The sequence below is a fragment of the Scyliorhinus canicula genome, chromosome 18 (genome assembly GCF_902713615.1).
Source record: "Scyliorhinus canicula chromosome 18, sScyCan1.1, whole genome shotgun sequence".
Taxonomy (NCBI): Eukaryota; Metazoa; Chordata; class Chondrichthyes; order Carcharhiniformes; family Scyliorhinidae; genus Scyliorhinus; species Scyliorhinus canicula.
This window is the reverse complement of record NC_052163.1, coordinates 77,630,864-77,651,484: the sequence shown is the minus strand read 5'-3', so window position 1 is coordinate 77,651,484 and position 20,621 is coordinate 77,630,864. Positions and strand designations below refer to the sequence as shown.

At 43.1% G+C, this 20,621-nt stretch overlaps 1 protein-coding gene across 1 annotated transcript in view; it reads left to right on the top strand.

The window, feature by feature from the left end:
- LOC119953662 (AP-1 complex subunit mu-1) overlaps positions 1-13,859 on the top strand; it is a 159,587-nt gene extending 145,728 nt beyond the window's left edge. Inside the window, exon 12 of the mRNA XM_038778150.1 lies at positions 8,528-13,859. Coding sequence (XP_038634078.1) covers positions 8,528-8,550 — 23 coding nt within the window. The 3' untranslated portion in view covers positions 8,551-13,859. The remainder of the gene's footprint in view (positions 1-8,527) is intronic.
- The last annotated feature ends 6,762 nt before the right edge of the window (positions 13,860-20,621 follow it).

The window sequence follows — 20,621 nt, the reverse complement described above, 5'->3', positions numbered from 1 at the left end:
TGGTGGGATTCGAAACCAGACCTCTTGAGTCTCCAGATTACTAGTCCAGTGACCATACCACTACGCTGCCACCTTCCCATTATGCTTCCATATATAAATGTATATATATTATGTTCACAGCCATATAGCATCCCAAAGTGCTTTACAGCCAATGAAGTACTTTTGAAGTGTAGTCACAGCTGCAATGTGGGAAACTCCCAGGGCCAGATAATTTCCATCCCAGGGTTTTAAAGGAAGCAGGTGAGAACATTGTAGATGTTCACCAGGATCTATGTAATGTTTTGCATTTTTGTATACTTTTTCTTTATTCTTATGTTCTCTCTTCCCTCTCTAATCATCTTACAGAACCTGCTTATACTCCGAAAGTGGATCACACTGAATTATTTTTTGAATAGCTTCCACTGATCATGTTTCGCTTTCCCCATTAAAAGTCTCACTGCATTGAAGTCAACCGTATCTAAACCTAAAATCTCAGCTGTTTGCCATTTTTCCAGCCTTGTTCCCTCTCTCCCTCCTTCTTTCCTCTTCCTCCTGCTCAGTTCTCTCTCCTCCCTCTTCTCTTTTTCCTCCTTTCTCTCTTCTCCGTCCTTTTTCCTGAACCCGTTTTTCCAGCTCAACCCCTCACTACTTGATCCTACTCCGTCTGTCTTTTTCCTGCTCCTTATGATCTTTGTCTCTGTTCCTCTAAACTGTCAATCGTGGAAAATATGGAATTCTTCATCCGCTGTTATCTTTGGGAATATAAAGCAATTGTGATGTTGTAAAATCACTAAATAGGAATTTACAGTACTCCTCAATGACTCTTCTGGAATGCTTTAAGTGGAATGACAGGAGTCGAATTATTGCAGCCGAACTACATACACTAGGCATGGGAAAGTCGCCATATACCCAGATGGCCAGAGGCTGCTTCCTCCTTTGGGGAGGAGGGATTTAACCTGAGGATCACACCACCAGACTAGGGGAAGGTTGAGAAGGCGGACTTTCATAAACAACCTATACGTACACTACAGTACTCTTAGTAAACTATATCAGTTAATAGGAAACAAAGAAATGGCAGACTAACTGAATAGTTACTTTGCAAGAGTCTTCACGGTGGAAGACACCAGTGGGATGCCAGAGCTCCAGGAGAACCAGGGGGCAGAGGTGAGTGCATTAACCATTACTAAGGAGAAGGTTCTGGGGAAACTGAAAGGTCTGAAGGTGGATAAATCACCTGGACCGGATGGACTACACCCCTGGGTTCTAAAAGAAATAGCTCAGGAGATTGTGGAGGCATTGGTGATGATCTTTCAGGAATCACTGGAGGCAGAAAGGGTCCGAGAGGACTGGAAAGTGGCTAATGTAACACACTGTTTATAAAGGGAGGGAGGCAGAAGACGTTAAATTATAGGCCGGTTAGCCTGACTTCGGTCATTGGTAAGATTTTAGAGTCCGTTATTAAAGATGGGATCGCGGAGTACTTGGAAGTTCATGATAAAATAGGACCGAGTCAGCACGGCTTCGTTAAGGGGAGGTCATGTCTGACAAATCTGTTTGAGTTCTTTGAGGAGCAAGTTAGACAAAGGAGAACCAGTGGACGTTATTTATTTAGATTTCCAGAAGGCCTTTGACAAGGTGCCGCATAGAGACTGTTAAATAGGATAAGAGCCCATGGTGTTAAGGGTAAGATCCTGGCATGGATAGAGGATTGGCTGACTGGCAGAAGGCAGAGAGTGGTGATAAAGGGGTCTTTTTCAGGATGGCAGCCGGTGACTAGTGGTGTACTTCAGGGGTCGGTGCTGGGACCTCAACTTTTCACAATATACATTAATGATCTGGAGAAAGGAACTGAAGGCACTGTTGCTAAGTTTGCAGATGATGCAAAGATCTGTAGAGAGGCAGGTAGTATTGAGGAAGCAGGCGGACTTCAGAAGGGCTTGGACAGATGAGGAGAGTGGGCAAAGAAGTGGCAGATGGAATACAATGTGGAAAAGTGTGAAGTTATGCATTTTGGAAGGAGAAACAGAGGCATAGACTATTTTCTAAATGGGAAGATGCTTAGGAAATCAGAAGCACAAAGGGACTTGGGAGTCCTTGTTCACGAGTCTCTTAAGGTTAACGTGCAGGTTCAGTCGGCAGTTAGGAAGGCAAATGCAATGTTAGCATTCCTGTCGAGAGGGCTAGAATACAAGACCAGGGATGTACTTCTGAGGCTGTGTAAGGCTTTGGTCAGACCCCATTTGGAGTATTGTGAGCAGTTTTGGGCCCCGTATCTAAGGAAGGATGTGCTGGCCTTGGAAAGGGTCCAGAGAGGTTCACAAGAATGATCCCTGGAATGAAGAGCTTGTCGTATGAGGAACGGTTGAGGACTCTGGGTCTGTACTCATTGGAGTTTAGAAGGATGAGGGGGGAATCTTACTGAAACTTACAGTATACTCCGAGGCCTGGATAGAGTGGACGTGGAGAGGATGTTTCCACTTGTAGGAAAAACTAGAAGCAGAGGACACAATCTCCATCTAAAGGGACGATCCTTTAAAACAGAGATGGGGAGGAATTTCTTCAGCCAGAGGGTGGTGAATCTCTGGAATTCTTTGCCGCAGAAGGCTGTGGAGGCCAAATCACTGACTTTAAAACAGAGATAGATAGGTTTTTGATCAATAAGGGGATCAGGGGTTATGGGGAGACGGCAGGAGAATGGCGATAAGAAAAATATCCGCCATGATTGAATGGCGGAGCAGACTCGATGGGCCGAGTGGCCTAATTCTGCTCCTTGGTCTTATGGTCTTAATTAGGCTTTTTATAGAACTGGATTTTCAAATACAGCCAAATGTGCAATTGGAGTGAGAAAAATGCGCAATCGGAGTGAAAAAAAGGTTGTATTAATGGGAATTGACAGTCAGTTCATGTACACAACAGGGTGCAGTACACTTGGGGAAGGTTGGATTTTAGCTCGGCATTCACTGACCGGAAACTCTTAGTTCATGTGCCATGGGAAGTCGATGTCGAGGAGAAGCACGTGTCAACCACGTATATTAAAGTTTGTGTTATACTTGTGCTGTAGTAATCGGAATTTCTGAGCTGGCTGGTTGCTTTACTACGGCCAGCCAAACTCCTGGTGAGCCACTGTTACCTCGCTTGGCCCAAACTCACTGTTACCTCATTCATTCATTTTTAATCAGCCTTTTTAATGTCTGGGCAGAATCACCGCTTCGAGCCTTGCGTTCTGTTCCACACCAAAACAGTTGACATTAACTCTGTTTACCACAAAAGGCCAAAGTTAAAAGTGATCATTGATTGAAGGTCAACAGTTTGTTAGTGTGTTATGGGCCAGGGTTTAGAGAACTCCCAAAGTGTATCATGGAGTTCACCTGACCCACAACTTTTAATAGATTGTGGTATGGAGAGCACATGGCCCACTCTACAGGTGTGGTACAGCAGAAATGGAAAAGTAATTTTTAGAGCAAAACAATGTTTATTCTATGAACTCAAGTTAACCTTTTTGAAACATACAGCGAACATCTTAGCAACCATCAATTCAAATACAGCCTCCAAAGAATACAGTACAATACTAAGTAATCCTTAATAACTTCCCAAACAACATCCAGAAGACAGAAGAAACACCTTTCAACAGAAGCACATTAGGTTTACATTCACGACTGAGAACATTTATAATTCTGAATTCACCAAATGATCAAGAGATAGTCTTTTGATGGCAGAGAGATCAACAGTACTCCTGCTCTGTCTGACTTCAGCCCTAACGCTGAAATCGAATCTAAAGCACACCCTGCAGCAAACAGCCTAAAACGAAAGTAAAAAGCTGACAGACTGCCCAACTCCACCCACACTCTGATATCACTGCAGTAATATGAGCAGCCAAACATTTCTTAAAGCGACATTCTCATGACAAGTGGCATCAACCAGCAAACTCGTTCTACTGTTGCTTCACTTGCCCCACCCCCCTTTTCAATTAATGGCACAACCCATTCCCGGAGTGTGCTAGATATCACACATTTTGCTGCAAGTCTTTGCATAGCAGTGCTATTGGGAAACACTGTCCTTCTACGGCAAACCTATTACCTCTACCACCTAGAAGGGCAAGGACAGCAGACACAGGAAGACCACCACCTACACGTTCCCCTCCAAGTGACTCACCATCCTCACTTGGAACCATATTATTGTTCCTTCACTGTCATTGGGTCAAAATCCTGGAATTCCCTTCATAGCAGCACTGTGGGTGTACCTACACCACATGGACTGTAGCGGTTCTCCAGGGCAATTAGGGATGGGCAATAAATTCTGACCTAGCTGGAAACACCCACATTCCATGAAAGAATAAAAAGGGCACCTTGAATTATTCCAGATATGGCGGTTTTGGCCTCTAATGGCTAGCATGTTGATCTGGCCCCTTTAATGTATTTGCTTTATGTATTAAACATGCACACACAGCAATTCTTATGGGACGATTGGTGTCTTTTAGGAGAGACTGTACTGCCAAAAGCTGAAATGATCTGTTGGGAAAATCCCTTTGAAATGTAGCCATGAAAAGAAGCAATTTCAGATGCAGTTTTGGAAAATGCATGCAAACTGGTCACAGATGTGAGGTTGCGGGAGGGGACCTTAAAGACTTTGAACCTTTCAACCTTTATACATCTTATTTAAGAAAAGACCCTTTACCTTTGGCAGTACATTTGCTGAATTTATGCTTCTTGCCCCCCCCCCAACCCCACCATGAAACGTTTTGGAATGGCATTGTGTGTCTTTTGTATTTTCCTGTATAGCTGATGGCTTGGTCTCGCCTATATAGCCAAAGGTTTGGTTTCTTTTTGCTGCCACCTCACCATCTCAAAATAGGTGTTCAATAACCTACAATGGCTCCTGGTCAACCAGCACCTCGATTTTAAAATTCTCATCCTAGTTTTCAAATCTCTCCATGGCCTCGTCCTGTTGCTCGTTCTGGTGAGTGTGCTTTACACTCAATTGGCTCTGTTTTATTACTTAGCTCTAGAGTCGCCAGGTATCCTTATGATACCAGCACGAGGTTCAAGTTCAGATCAATGACTCAATAAACCAATTAGTAAGGTTCAAATCAAAACCCGTTTATTAATACACAGTTGATCGCTACTCATGCAAACAATACTAAAAGACTAGGCTATTCCTACCACTAACAGGCCAATACTTATCTAAATAAGGGAACCCACTGGGTCAGGGAACAATGGCCTCTTGCTCGGTCCTGAGTCTGCAGGCTTCCAGCTGGACTAAGGGGTCAGGAGCATCTATCTCGTAGCGTGCGTTGACTGGACACTTACTTGATGGTGCAGCTGTTGACTCTCTCTCACGCACACTCTCTCTCGCACACACTCTCTCTCACACACATTCTCTCTCACACACACCCTCTCACAGACACTCTCTCACACACACGGTCAAGTTCCTCGAGAGCTGCTAAGGTGTTTTGCTGGGAGGGCCGGCTAAGAGAGTGAACTAAACTTGGGACCTGTCTTTTATAGGTCCCAGGGGCTTCGCGCCCTTTTGGGCGAACCCCGAGCTTACTTCCAATCGATTGGATCCCATACCAATCGATTGGTTTGAATTCCCCAATACTTGGGCTGTTTCTCGATCGTTGGACGGTTCTTTCTGGCTTGTTTGTCTCCTTTGTTTCGTACTCCCGTTGGCGCCGAGGAGTCTGACTTGCTATTGAGTGTCTTAAATGTAGCTAATTGTTGTAGCCATTGTTCCCGGGGATCGCTCATCAATATGTATAACTGCTGGTTTCAGTGCTGTCTGCTTTCTTTGCAGGCAGAATACACAGGAACTCTGCAAAACTGCTTGTTTGGTTAGACTGTCCATTTTTCCCTGCTGTCTTTGTGTTTCTCCATTTTGTGTGGGGAAGTGGCCAACTCAGGTGGCTACACTCCCTCCCTATCTCTGTAATCTCCTCAAACCCGACTACCCTCTGAGATTTCTAGAATAATTTAATTGTGGCCTCTTGAACTTCCCCGATTTTGAATTGCTCTTCCAATGGTGGCCGTTCTTTCAGCCATGCAGACTTAAGCTGATGTTTTCTCCCTGAACCTCTCTGATCTTAAACTTTCTCTCTTCCTTTAAGATACTCCTTGGCTGCAAAGGGGTATAGGAAGATTGAGTAGTTGAACGATAACCAGGCTGATGGAATATAACGCGGGAAGTCTGAAATTATCCACTTTGGTAGGAAAACTAGAAAACCAGAAGATTAATTTAAATGGTAAGAGGCTGGGAGATGTTGGTATGCAGCGGGACCAGGGTATACTTGTACACAAATCACAAAGTTAACATGGAGATACAGAATTACGAATCTGTCCTGCTCTCCATTACTACTATGTGCAGGTTAGTGGATCGGTCATGCTAAAATTGTCCCTCAGTGTCCCAGGATGTGCAGATTAGGTGGGATTATTGGGTTTCAGGGATAGGGCGGGGAAGTGGGCCTCAATGGGCTGAATTGCCTCCTTCTGCACTAGGAATTTTATGGTTCTATGAAGGAGAATTCTTACTACACTTTTAAAAAAAAAAAAAGATCCTGGTGAGTCCACACAGTTTAAGTCTCCTTGACTTAAGGAATATAACAAGAGCTTATTGAACTGATTCCTAAAGTGTGACGATTATCCTGTGACAACAGATTGCATATGCTTGGCCTATGTTCCCTAGAATTCAGAAAATGATCTAATTGAAACAAAAAAATTCAAGGTTTTGTTTTCTTATGTTATATGAAAGGCTGTGCAAGATAGATTCATGTTAGGTTGTGGGGTCAAGGGATATCGAACAGATTAAAGTTGATCTCCATCATGATCTATTTGAGTAGGCTGAAGGTGCTGAATGGCTAACTCCTGTTCCTATGCTTGTGGAATCCTGAAACCATCTCTTCTCTTTCACTCCCAAGGAGTCTACACCAGTGTGAATCAAACTTCTGTTATGGCCACTCGGGTTGTGATGCTATCTTAGTTTGTTGGAATTTGTGTTGGAATTTCGAATTACTATGTTGCTGGATGCCAGTGAGTTTGAACCAAGTGTATCAGATCTCTGGCGTAACACTCTCGCTTGTGATGTGCTTCTGGGCACGCATTATTTCGCCAGTGTTGCTTTGATTTTTACTGTCCATATACTGAACTGTCTAAGGTGGAGAATGACTGAACTTTATGTAAATTTCTAATGATCACAAATTGGAGAAAATGTTCCCAAGTCTCTATGTTTGTAACAATGTTTTTAGTTTAGAATTTGGGAGTTATTAAAGGAAGGCTATTCAGAAACACTATTCACAACGCCCAATGCTGCTCTTGCTCATGTATTTGCTTTGTTTGGCCCCTTGTTCCACACTGTAACCAATCACTATTGTCTATGTACTATTTGTCAATGTACTTTGTCGACTATTCTTTTTGTCTACTATGTACGAACTGTGTATGTTCCCTTGGCCGTAGAAAACTACTTTTCACTGTACTTCGGTACATGTGACATACCAATCAATCAATCAAAAATTAGGCATGGGTAATAGCTGTAATGGGGTTCCTAATGCTGTACTTGCAACAAGCATTTCTTATCAGGAGCAGCACAGCCTGTTTCTGAGTTAAACACTTGTTAAACCTTAGTTGAGCGCTCTATAATCTACTATACTGACTGTTGCACTTCTTGGGTCCGTTATCCTCATTGTGCCAGATTGCTTGTAACGACTGAGAGCTGGCTTGTTATTTCACACACAGCCCTGTATCCAGGGAAGAAAGAAAAGCTTCATCCCTTGGCCTAGATTAGATTGAAACCCTCAAGTGACAACACGCAATATTTAAAACCCATGACAACATCCCGCCACCCAACATTGGAGCGGTGAGGCGGAGTAAGCCATCCCTAAATTGACTATTCCCACTGAGCAGCTGAGCCATACAGACCATGGAAGTTTGACCCCTAGTTTGTCCTGGGTTGGCTGACCTTTGGAAGATAGTAGGGCATTTGAATTGGTTGTTGCTTTCCTCAGCTAAGGAGGGCAAAATCAGCCAAAGGTTCCTGGCCAATGTATAGCGACTCCTATAGTGTGTGGAGATGTAAACACTGCAGAGATTTACCAGCGGTTTTGGGGGGGGGTGTTGGGAGGAGGACTTGTTTTGAGAACTAAAAGCAAATTTTGTATAAATTGTAACTGTAGCAGAGCTGGTGACCATGAGAGCTTGGCACTCTTGGCTTGAGGTGCAATCTGTTCCTGGTAAATCCAACCCTGTTTACTTTTCACATGGCTAGACTGGTGAATGATGTGGTGTTACAATAGGGTGTAGTGGTATATGGCATTAGGAATGTGAACAAAGTTTTATTTTGTTCTATAAGACTTCTAGTAGAACCCATAGTGAGCGAGAGAAAGAGTATTTGATGTGCTACTGCCCACAAATGCAGGGTGTCGCAAAATATGAAGGCTGCAATCGACCCTATGTAATGCAGAGTGTGTGTTTATATAAGATGTTCTATCTCATTTTGAATCGTGTATAAACATTGATGCTGTCTTTTAATCTATCTATCTTCTCTTTGTTTTGATTAACAGACTACCAACTACGAACACAATGAAAAGAGACTGTGCCTGAAAAGTCATTGGGAGGGGAGGATCCAATTCAGTGGATTGTGTAAAAGTGTTGGGTGTATTCATCATGTTTCAGGTCTCTGTCATAGCACCGTCTTTCATGAAGAAGATTAAACATTTCAACTGCGCTCATCCATGGAGCTGAAAGAAAAACAGGCAGTATTTTTCCCTTTTCCCACACGTCCGTGTCATCGCCAAATCTTCCTCTTGCTTTTTGGTCCCTTTGGATAGTTAGACTCTTTCTTAACTGTTTTCTCTCACAGCACTTGGGCAAGTTAAACTGCCGGACTGAACTTGGACTTGGATTGCTCCCAATGGGTTTGAACGTTGTTTCTGTTGCTTAGCAGTTGTATTCTGATACGAGTGAGAATTTTGTTGGCTGACAGTTGTGCTCTATGTGTTTTGTCTTGTCTCAATCCCCAAGCACTGAATTAATATGAAACTAACCAATGGTCAAAATGCACTTCAAGGAGACTGAAATCACTATGAATTTAAGAAAAAGCATCTGCAACACCACAAAGGATACATTACCCTGCTCAGAAGTATAAATATGCATTCTGAGATTTGTCCATATTTGTTTTCCTTTTTAATACAAATATACCTTAATATTCAGTATGAAATCAGGTAGACAATGTCCCTGGAACAAGGTGTTTGCTTCAACCTGGGTGGTTCAGCAGCCGTTGTTGCCACCCCAGAGCTTTCCATGTGTCGAGGCCCATTCAGACCGACAAATTGATTCCCTTTGAAATCTGACATCTATTTCCCACTGCATTCTGCCTAAACTGAATCACACCGGCACAGGTCTGAGTCTGCTCGAGGTTTTAGCTCATCTGAAGCATAAGTGGACTAAGTCTCCACAGAATGACTGATGCATTCCTCCTCCCAATTGCGGCCATCTCTGCCTTCCCCTCCCCACACACTCCCTCTCCTCCCCTCCCCCTCTGATCCCCTTTCTGCACTGCCCATCAGATCCACCTGCCAATATGAAACACGGATATCGTGTCGGATAAATGTGCACGCCGATTTTATTTTTGAAGGGGAGCAGTATTGTTTTTTTTAAAGAATGCTTGATGTTAAAAGTACTCAAAAGAGCTGCTGCATGGCAGTTCCTGTAATCAGACTTAGCGCTGTGCTCTGACCATGACCGGTTTCTCGTTACAAACTAGCCAGGGTTTAAACCAAAGGCTGATTTGGCCCTCAAACAGAAGGGAATGTCGGGCTAGTTCAGATAGCAGGATGCTTCCAAGAAATGTATTCTCAACAGTTAATTTTTTTTTATGCTACCGTATTTTTAAATGTGCGTGTGTGTGTATACAATGCAGTATAAAATGTTTAAAGAACAGTGTTAGAATCAGTACTGATGAACTGCATCTGATATGGTTCTTGGCTGGTACAGAATTGTTTATTTCTGGGCCAGACCGATTCATCCAGTGCCACAATGACTGTGAATGGTTCAGTTGATGGGATCTGCTACACGATAACGTAACAATCTTAAGGCAAAAGTGTTTTGAAACCATATGTTGTGGGGTTTAGCTAAGAGGGACATCAACAGCTACACGATCTGCTTAGTATAATTCAGTGCTGCAGGACATTACAGCTTTAAGGGCATCTACATTGCTTCCCGAGGGATCAGTGTTTAAAGGCACCATGTGGTACTGAGTCAGACAGAACAGATGATCCCAAATGTGACCCTTGGTTTGTACTGAGCTACTTGAATTTGGCTGAGACCGCAGTGATGATGTTTCAACTGGCCTGCCTTCAGGAAGTGAAAAACCTTTGGCAAAGGGTTCCCACTCCTTGTTATCCGGTAACCACTGCTATAAATCACAGATACCTGGCCCTGGAGGTTCTATTATAGAACAGTAACCCCTCAACACCATTATTCTACGGTTTGGCTCAGCTGTGATTCCTCCTGTGCTTGAATATCCCCCCCTCCCCAAAAGACACACACTGTGCCACCACTTGGGTGAGGCATCAAGTAGCTGTCGGTGCATATTTTCATAGACGCTACTGCGTCAGTGCAGAGGAGTGACACTTCATGCTTTGCCTATCTGCATGTTGAACCCAAAAACCCTGCAGTAAAGGCCCACTGATCAGCTCAACCTACACAAGTCAGTCAGCTTAGTTAATGCTAGTGAGATGGTTAACTCCGTTCTTGCCGTGTTCTATAGCTGAGTCTCGCATCTGTGAAACTGTTCTGTCATCACGTCACATGCACTGGCATTGGTTTCTGTTAGAGCACCGGCCACAGTCACGGAGAACAGGGCATGGTCTGAAATAAGCCTGGTTGAGTGAAGAGGGAGAGCAAGCAAGCAGCCTTCCAACATACAGGATACAGTCAAACTTGGGTGTCTGAGATAGCAAATCCATCTATTCTAAATCACGTTTCCTCATCCCTCAATAGGTTATGGTAAAAAATTTTGCTTGTGTATTTATCGCAGAGGTTCTATTAAAGAACAGTACCCCCTCAACACCATAATTCCACGATTTCAGCCAACTTCCCACTGAAGCTATGACAGGAAGACCTTGGAGAAATTCAGGGCCAATGTCCTTGACCCCGACAGACAAGCAAGATCCCAGACATGGAGCTCCTGCTTTGTTGTGTTAGCTGATTTTAGCCAGAGTAGGAGTAGCGCAATTGGCTGCAATGCACTTGGATTAAGAGAAAGAGGAGGCAAGATGGACTGCACACTAGCGAATGACCCTGCTGGAAGTATGAGTATGTGCATGCTGTGACATTATCAAGCTCAGCTCTGATGTCTTACACAAGTTACGTATTGTTGGCATTGCTGTCGAAGGTGACAACGTAAACACTGGCCACTTGTATGATGTGCTCGACTGCTTCCTCTCCCTAGAGTGTTAACCCAGTGAAGACATCAGTATTTTGAGGAGAAATGTCAGCACATAAGTTTTGTAACTTGGCATAGTGTAGTTACATGAAGAATAGTATTTGAAAGGATAAGTGTGTGGAGCACCAACAGATGCATTGCAGTGGTAGATATGGCCTCGGCTGCACTATTGTCAAGTTATTAATTCCAGCCTCTTTGCTAATCACTGGGCAAACACACCCCATAAGGCAGCCAAGTTGGTTAACACCACTTAGCAACCAGTATTGGTAGTATGCATTGTGTGGGATGACCAATGGAAAGAAGTGAGTTAAAAAGAGAGGAAGTAATTATCCTCTGGGGTGAAGTACGCCTCCATACAACCGAAGGAAATAGTAATAGAAATAGTTCTTTAAATACATTTCTCTGATGCTTTGATTTGACCATTGGCAAGTCACAATGGGGTTTAATAGCATTGTCGAATGATTTTAAACCACATGGACTGTCCTCACTAAATGCCAATTACTTTCTTTCTGAAATAGAGTTTGGAGCTGGTATACTTATCATTTCACCAAAGCTGGGAAATCATCAATCTTCCCCCTGGGCTGGTTTGCATTGGAGGAAATTACCTTTTCTCACTGATGTTTCAGCATGTGTGTGGTGACTGTCTCATGTTGCTGCCCACTGAGGGAGAGCTGTGCTCGTGGTCTGGCTGTTCTTTGCTGATAGTGAATTGCACTTGAGAGCCTTAGCTACAATGGCCTTAGCTACAATGGGTAGGTGATTTATGTGACCATGTGTTGCACTCTCCTGGAGCAGCCTTGAATGATTCCTGAAGTGAAACATGGCTGTAAGTAGGTATGACATAGGGGAACTGTTAGTGTTAAGCAGTCTGATACATCTGCTTTCAGCATTGGAATATTTTAAACTAGTTTTTACACAATAATCACCCTGATGATCCTGATTTTTTTTAAAGGAAATGTAATGACATAAATCAGAAAGGATTAATTTTAGAGTCCCATAATTTGAGTTCTCAGAAATACTTTTTACTTGAAGCATTCTTTAGAGGGTTGTGAATTCCAAGGGTCGATGAGCCCCAAGCTGTACTGACTTAAAGCATTTCATGACTTGCTATTGAGGGTAGCACAGCCTGATTTCAGGTCTTTCGTCTCACCACAACTTGTGGCTTTTCAGCAGGAGGATGCAGCCATTGATTGATTCTGTTTTATTTTCTACGCCCAGAATGAGCCAAAGATTAATTCAAAGTGGTGATTCTTTATTAACTGACTCGATGGTAATCGGCATTAGTCATTCGTACAAGAGTAGCTGCATGCTAAAAGGCACGCAAATGTATTCTGATCCCAGTGAGTAATTTGATAGTTTAGAAATCAGAAAGATCAACCAGCATCACTGCTCCTGTTTTCTCTGTACAAAGGCTCCCAGTGCAATATGCATATGTGCTGCATTTGGTGTGCCGAAGAGTAAATTCTGTGGTAATGGCCCTCCTTCATGTTAGAAAAGTCCATCAACATGAAATGCCAAGCTTCATAAACAATTGTTTAGCCTCTTTGGCAAGGTATGAGAGGGGACCCCCACACTCCAGTGCCTCTTTCCAAAGGGAGATGTGTATCGGGGTTAGATAATGTAGAGATCAGTACCCGACATTTTACATAAACTTAATTTGGTTTTGTTTAGCTCAGTTTGGGGGTACTCTGAATTCCATGATGGTGAGGGAAAAGAGGGCAAAAGCGTTGTGGGAGTCTTCTAGACTGTGATTATGTTGGACAGTTCTGTTCCCGGCGATGACTCCATCTTGTTTGGTATCTGTTTTCTTTGGGGAAACCATATTGTGTAGTGTTAAGTATTGTCTGAATGAACTGTGACAGATAGTTGTTTGGGTTGCAAGGTCGGAAAATGAATGATGGTTGAAGAGACCATGTCTCATGATAAGTTCTGGAATATTTCCAAAATGTTAACCTTGTGCACCTGTTACAAACAGCAAGCCCAGAAATTGCTGCATGTTGGTGAATGCCTGTCCTTTGGAGCAGTCTACTGTAGAAAGCCATTCCAGTCGTAAACTTACTTAATTGGAACACTCTTTCCTGGAAGTCCTAAGTTGGGCTGTGGGGCAGACAAAACTCGCCAGTGCAGCAGAGTCATTCAGAAGTTTGACTTGTGCTCTCTCAGAAACGGTGCTTAGTATGTTTGGGATCTGGTCTTGGGAGTGCTGTCTCATGACACTGAGTGGCTGCATTTATTTCATAGTTCTCCTGTGAACTTTGGCTGGCTCCAGAGGATAGACCGTTCCTTTCATGAGGCTGTTCAGATGCCTGGGTAAACCGATAGATGTCACTCATTCGGTTTCTTAAAGCTTTTCCTTTCTCTGCCTGTTACTGATGTTCGTTCATCTTCCTTCCATGGTATCGATTTATCATATTCTTTACATCGCCAATAAAAAATAAATCACGAAACAGTCTGGTTTGTGTGTTTCAGCTCGGGTTCAGTTCTGTTGGACAGCTGGTTCGTGATACAGAGTGAGGCTAACAGCGTGGGTTCAATTCCCATACTGGCTGAGATTATTCATGAAGGCCCCGCCTTCTCAACCTCTCCCTCGGTTGAAGTGTGGTGACCCTCAGATTAAATCACCACCAGTCAACTTCTCCCTCAAAGGAAAAAGTAGCCTATGGTAATCTGGGACTGAGAAGACTTTGGCTTACACCTAACTCCAAAGTTCTTTCGATCTTAGGGTAGCCCCTGGTTGCAAAGCAAAACCCGGTTTTCTTTTCAGCCCTGTTGCTTTCATGTCATAAACTCTCATCATTATGTATTTATCTAAACCAAACTGAAGTAGACTTAGTTAAAGCTCTATCCTATTTTTAATACCCACAAATATAAATTACTTAAAACTACCTATGTTTCCTGGCAGTGTCCATGCCCATCAAATTGGCTTCCATCCTATATTTAATGTACTACATTTGCTGTAAAGTAGTGTGGGATGTCCTGTAATCATAAAGGCTGCTATATAAATGCAAGTCTTTTAAGTGGCCAGTTTTTAAATTTGTGCCAAATGCAAGCCAATTTTGAATGATGGATTTAGGAACATAGGAATTAGAAGTAAAAGTAGGCAATTCAGCCCCTCGAGCTTGCTCCGCCATTCAATCAGATCATTGCTGATCTCTTCCTGGTCTCAAATCCACCTCCCTACCTGTTCCTCATATCCCTTTAACCCGTTTTCTTTATCGGGAAAAAAAGTCTGTCCCTCTCTTGAAACCATTTTTAATGACTCAAGATTCCACCGCACTATGGGGCAGCAAGTTCCACAAACTCAACACCCTCTGCAGGAAGTAGTTCCTCCTCATCTCAGTTTTAAATCTGCCACCTCAACCTATATCTGTCACCTCTTGTCCTAGATTGCCCAACAAGGGGGAACATTTGATCTGCATTAACTTTATCAATCCCTTTTAGTATTCCATATACTTCGACCAGATCTTCCTCTCGTCCTTCTGGACACCAGCAAGTATAAACCCAAACTGTTTAATCTCTCTTCCTACGTCAACCCTTTCATCCCTGGAATCAATCTGGTGAACTCTGAAATGCCTTCAATGCCACTCACCCTTCCTCAAAAAAGGAAACAAAAACTGTGCGCAGTACTCCAGATACTGTCTCACCAACACCCTATGTAATTGCAACAACACTTCTCTACTTTTATACTCCAGTCCTTTTGCAAAGAGTTGAGGACTGACCCCTACGGCACCCCGTTAATTACAGTTTGCCAGCCAGAGAAGGACCCATTTATCCCGACCCTCTGCTTTCTGTCAAGTCAGCCAATCCTCAATCCAATCTAGTACTCTACCCTCAATCCCCTGCAATCTCACCTTCTAGATCAGTCTTTTATGCGGCACCTTGTCAAATGCCTTCTGGAAGTCTAGATATACCATATCCACAAGTTCTCCATTAACCACCTGCTGGTTATGTCCTCAAAGAACTGAAGTAAGTTTGTCAAGCATGACTTGCCGTTCATAAAACCATGCTAACATGGTTTTGGTGGATTGAGCTTTGTCTTGACAAATGTTCAGTCATCTCCTCCTTAATGATTGATTCCAGCAACTTCCCCACCGCAGATGTCATGCTAACCGGTCTATAGTTTCCTACTTTTTGCCCCTCTCTCTTTGAATAGGGGAGTAACATGAGTGTGTTTCCAATCCACCAGGTCTCTTCCAGAATACAGGGAATTCTGAAATATAACCAATGCATCCACTATCTCTGCTGCCACTTCCCGAAATACCCTAGGGTACAGGCCATCAGGTCCTGGAGACTTACCTGCCTTTAATCCCATATGTTCATTCAACACTGTCTCCCGAGTGATGTTATTGCATAGAGTGCCTCTGCATTAACTGCAGTTTTTGGAAAATTTTTAGTATCCTCTACCATGAAGACACAGGCAAATTATTAGTTCAGTGTCTTCACCATCTCAGTGTTCCCCATTATTGGCTCATCAGTGTCGCCCTCTCAAGGGCCAACATTTACTTCAGCTGTGCACTTCCTCTGTATATACCTATATAAAAGCTTTTGGGAGCAGTGTTTGTTTTCTGCTTCGTAATTCATCTTGGCTTTTTTGATTTTATTTTTAAAGTTCTCCAAATCCTCCAGCTCGCCACTAGCTTTTGCAGTATGGTATGCCCGAGTTTTTGTCTTCCTTGACTTCCTTGTTTAGCCATGGAACATTTTTCTCGTTTTTAACAATTCCTCTTCCTCTCGGGTATATACTTTAATTGAGAGGTATTTAATATCTCCCTGAACATCCACCAATGTTCCTCAACTGCCCTACCCTCAATTATTTGTGCCCAGTCTACTTAGGCCAACTCTTTCCTCAGGCCTGTATAATTACTTTTACCCAACTCTAGTAATGCACTCGGTCCTCCGTCGCTCAGTCTGAATTTGAAATTCTAGCATCGCTCCTTCCAACATCATACAAACTTCTTTAACCAAGAAAAATTATTGGAGGGAAGGAGCTTCAGGCCTCAGCTAAATAACAGACTGTTCAATCCTAGGCTTTTTCCATTTGAAAGTGAAGATCTTTCACTAAATGTCACTAAAACGTCTTGGACATTGCATTTTAATAATATCTACTATCTGACAGCAGGGTATGTCGGTGTTGCAGCAGCATGAATCATAGCGTCTCTACAGTGGAGGCCGTTCGGCCCATTGAGTCTGTACTGACCCTTCGAAAGAGCACTCCTGTCCACTCAACCGACCTCTTTGCCCTATCCCTGCAACCTCATAACCTAACCTGCACATCCCTGGGTACTAAGGGGCAATTTATTATGGCCAATCCACCTAACCTGCACATCTTTGGGCTGTGGGAGGAAACCCACGCAGACACTGGGAGAACGTACAAACTCCGCAGTCGCCCAAGGCCGGAATTGAACCTAGGTCCCTGTGGAATATACTCAATTTCCCACATTTTGAGCCAGCCTAAGGCAAGATTGTTGAGGAAGAACAAAAATCAGGTGTTTTTATTTTCCAATGGCTGTCGCTGGCATGGTAAGCATTTGTTCCCAATTCCGGATTGTCCTTGGACTCAGTGGCTTGAACAAATTTTAGAGGGCAGTTAAAAGTCATTGCTGTGGATCTGGAATTTGGTGAAACACACGATACACTTCAAGACACATTAGTTTGTGGTCTCGGAAATGAAGCCAACCAAAGGAAACTGTTGACTGGAGGTGCATTAACCCTGAAACTGCTGTGGAAATCGCTACTTCCATGGAACCTGTAGTGAAAGAGGCTTTGTTGATTGGAGTCCAAACAAAAGTTCATAAGATGGACACTGCGAGAAGCTCCCAAGTCATCATTGTACTCGGGTGCGACATTCAGCGGGAGAGCATTGGAGGACGGAGAATAAATGCCAAGGCATGTTGGCACATTGCCAATGCATGTTGGCCAACCTTTATCAACTAAGAAATGTACCAAGAAAAACACAGTTAAGTCTGCTGGTCGGGTTTGCCAGTTAAATGACTGAACAAGAGACTCACTAAGGGACAATGTGTGAAGTCAGTTTAAAGAATTCAAGCTTGATGCCTTATCAGTTAAAGAAGATCAGCCATGCTTCTGAGTTTATCCAAAACTTATTGCAAACACTATAAAACTAGAATTCGATATTGGGCTCTGCAGTATCAGTCATACCTTTTTTATTCTTCCAATTAGGGGGCAATTTAGTGTGATCAATTCACCACCCTGCACATCTGTGGGTTGAGACCCGCACAGACATGGGGAGAATGTGCAAATTCCACACGGACAGTGACCCGGGGCCAGGATCGAACCCGGGTCCTCAGCGCTGTGAGGCAGAAGTGCTAATCACTGCGCCACCATGCCGCCCTGTTTCAGTCATACCTGAGTCAATACCTTTATAACCATCAGAAGTCGACCTGAGGACATACATCAAAGAGGTGATGCCACTGAAGGGATGCATCAAAGTAAATGTTGAAGTTAATGGTCAAAAAGCAGAGTTGCCTTTGCATGTAGTCCAAGGAAGCTTCATGCCGCCCTGTTTCAGTCATACCTGAGTCAATACCTTTATAACCATCAGAAGAAATGGGGGCAGCAGGGTAGCATGGTGGTTAGCATAAATGCTTCACAGCTCCAGGGTCCCAGGTTCGATTCCCGGCTGGGTCACTGTCTGTGTGGAGTCTGCACATCCTCCCCCTGTGTGCGTGGGTTTCCTCCGGGTGCTCCGGTTTCCTCCCACAGTCCAAAGATGTGCGGGTTAGGTGGATTGGCCATGCTAAATTGCCCGTAGTGTCCTAATAAAAGTAAGGTTAAGGGGGGGGTTGTTGGGTTACGGGTATAGGGTGGAGTAGGGTTGAGTAGGGTGATCATGGCTCGGCACAACATTGAGGTCCGAAGGGCCTGTTCTGTGCTGTACTGTTCTATGTTCTATGTTCTAAGTCGACCTGAGGACATACATCAAAGAGGCGATGCCACTGAAGGGATGCATCAAAGTAAATGTTGACGTTAATGGTCAAAAAGCAGAGTTGCCTTTGCATGTAGTCCAAGGAAGCTTCCCAGCATTGTTTGGTAGATGGTGGTTGAGGAAGATAAAGCTCAATTGGGCCATTGTGAACCAACTCATTGATTCTATGAATGATCTACGACTACTTCTGAATAAGTATGCTAAGGTATTTTAAGAATCACTTGGATGCATGACTGGAGTGGAAGTGAAACTAAGATCAAGGCAGACCGTGTACCCTAGTGTCTTAAAGTGAATATATACACCAATGCCATCCAGCCGAAGGTGGAAGAAGAACGTGAGAGGTTAATTGAAACAGGAGTCATTGAGCCTGTTGCCACCAGTGATTGGGTGACACCAATCGTTCCTGTGTTAAAGGGAGATGCTTCAGTAAGAATATTTGGGAATTTTAAAACCTCAATCAACCCAGTATTGCATGCCGACCAGTATCATCTACCGCTTATCAAAGATTTATTCGGTGGACACTCAGGAGGCCATACATATAGCAAAATAGATCTTTCTCAAGCATTTTTACAGATTAATGTGACTGCAGAGTCACAACTGTTACTATCGTGACTCGAGGGTCTTTTTTGTTATCGAAGACTTCCATTTGGGACAACTTCACCTACTCTTTTTCAGAGATCCATAGATCAAATTCTAAGTGGACCATCTGTTGTGCAATGTTACCCAGATGACATTCTTATTGCAGGTTGAAATGATGAAGAACACGTAAGGAATTTGGAAGCTACTCTTGCACGATTACAATATCTTAAACTTAGAGTCAAGAAAGGAAAGTGTGAATTTTTTAAGTCTTCTTTCAACTATTGGAGTCGTCATTGACAAAGACAGTTTACATAAATAACCAAAGAAGATGGCTGAGATCCTAGAAGCTTCATGTCCACAAAATGAGACGCAGTTGAGGTCATTTTAGAATTGCTCAATTATTATGGCAAATGCGTTCCTAACTTAGCAATGAGGTTTAAGCCATTACACACTTTGCTTTGTGTTAAACAGGCTTGGCACTGGACTAAAGAATGTGCAAATGCTTAGCAAAATATCAAAGAAGTTTTAAAGTTGGAGTTATTGGCCCATTACAACCCAAAGCTGTGGTTACAGCTTGTTTGTGATGCATCACCCTTTGAGATTGGCACAGTTGCCTCGCATAATGCCCTTGGGTGAAGGAACAACCATTAGCATTTGCCTCTAGAACATTAACCAGCACTGAGTCAAGCTACGCTGAGCTAGAAAAAGAAGCTTAACATCATTTTCGGTGTCAGAAGGCTCCACCAGCACCTTTTTATGGATGTCATTTTACATTTTTGACCGTCGACCCTTACCTACAACCTTTGGGGCAAATAAGCTAATTGATTACAAAGATGGCCTTTGATCTTGTAGGCACATGATTATGGTATCTAGTTTCATAAGTCAGAGCAGTATGCAAATGTGGCTCTTTATGTAAACTATCGCTACAAGTCAAACAAGATCAGAAGTCAAACAAGAATCTGCTGAAAATTACAAATATATCTTTCATATCTCTAATGTTGAAAACAGACCAGTAATTTCATTTCAAGTACAAAGATATACAAGAACCAACCTAATGATCGGGAACATTATGGATATGATTCAAAAAGGCACTTTAACCAATGTTCACTGAAAGAATCCAGACCTTCATCACTCGGATTGACAATCCAGAGTGGAGTTCTGCTGTGTGGTATTCAAGAGATCATTCTGCCGTGTCTACGAGAAAATCCTTCAACAGTTACATGAAGGACATCCTGGTGTGGTTACGATGAAGGAGGTAGTACGCAGCTACTTCTGGTAGCTGGAATTAGATGCCCAAATTGAGGAGAATGTTGGTCTATGCCAATCCTTTGCTACCTTTGCATCCTTGGGAATGACCTACATAGCCGTGGCAGAGAATTCATATTGACTCTGCTGAGCTAATTGAAGGACATATGGTCCTAGTGATGGTTGATGCACACTCAAAGTGGTCAGAAGTCGCAATCACGAACAACCGAACAGACAATTGAGAGACTAGATGAGATATTCCCAAGGTTTGTAAGTCCAGAGAAACCTGCCTGATAATGGGACTCAATTTAAATCAACAAAGTTCAAAGATTACTTGAAAAGGATTGGGAACTGTCATATCAAATCTCCGTATCACCCAGCAACCAACGGGTTAGTCGAACGCTTTGTGTATTCACTCAAACACGTAGTAAAGGCACTG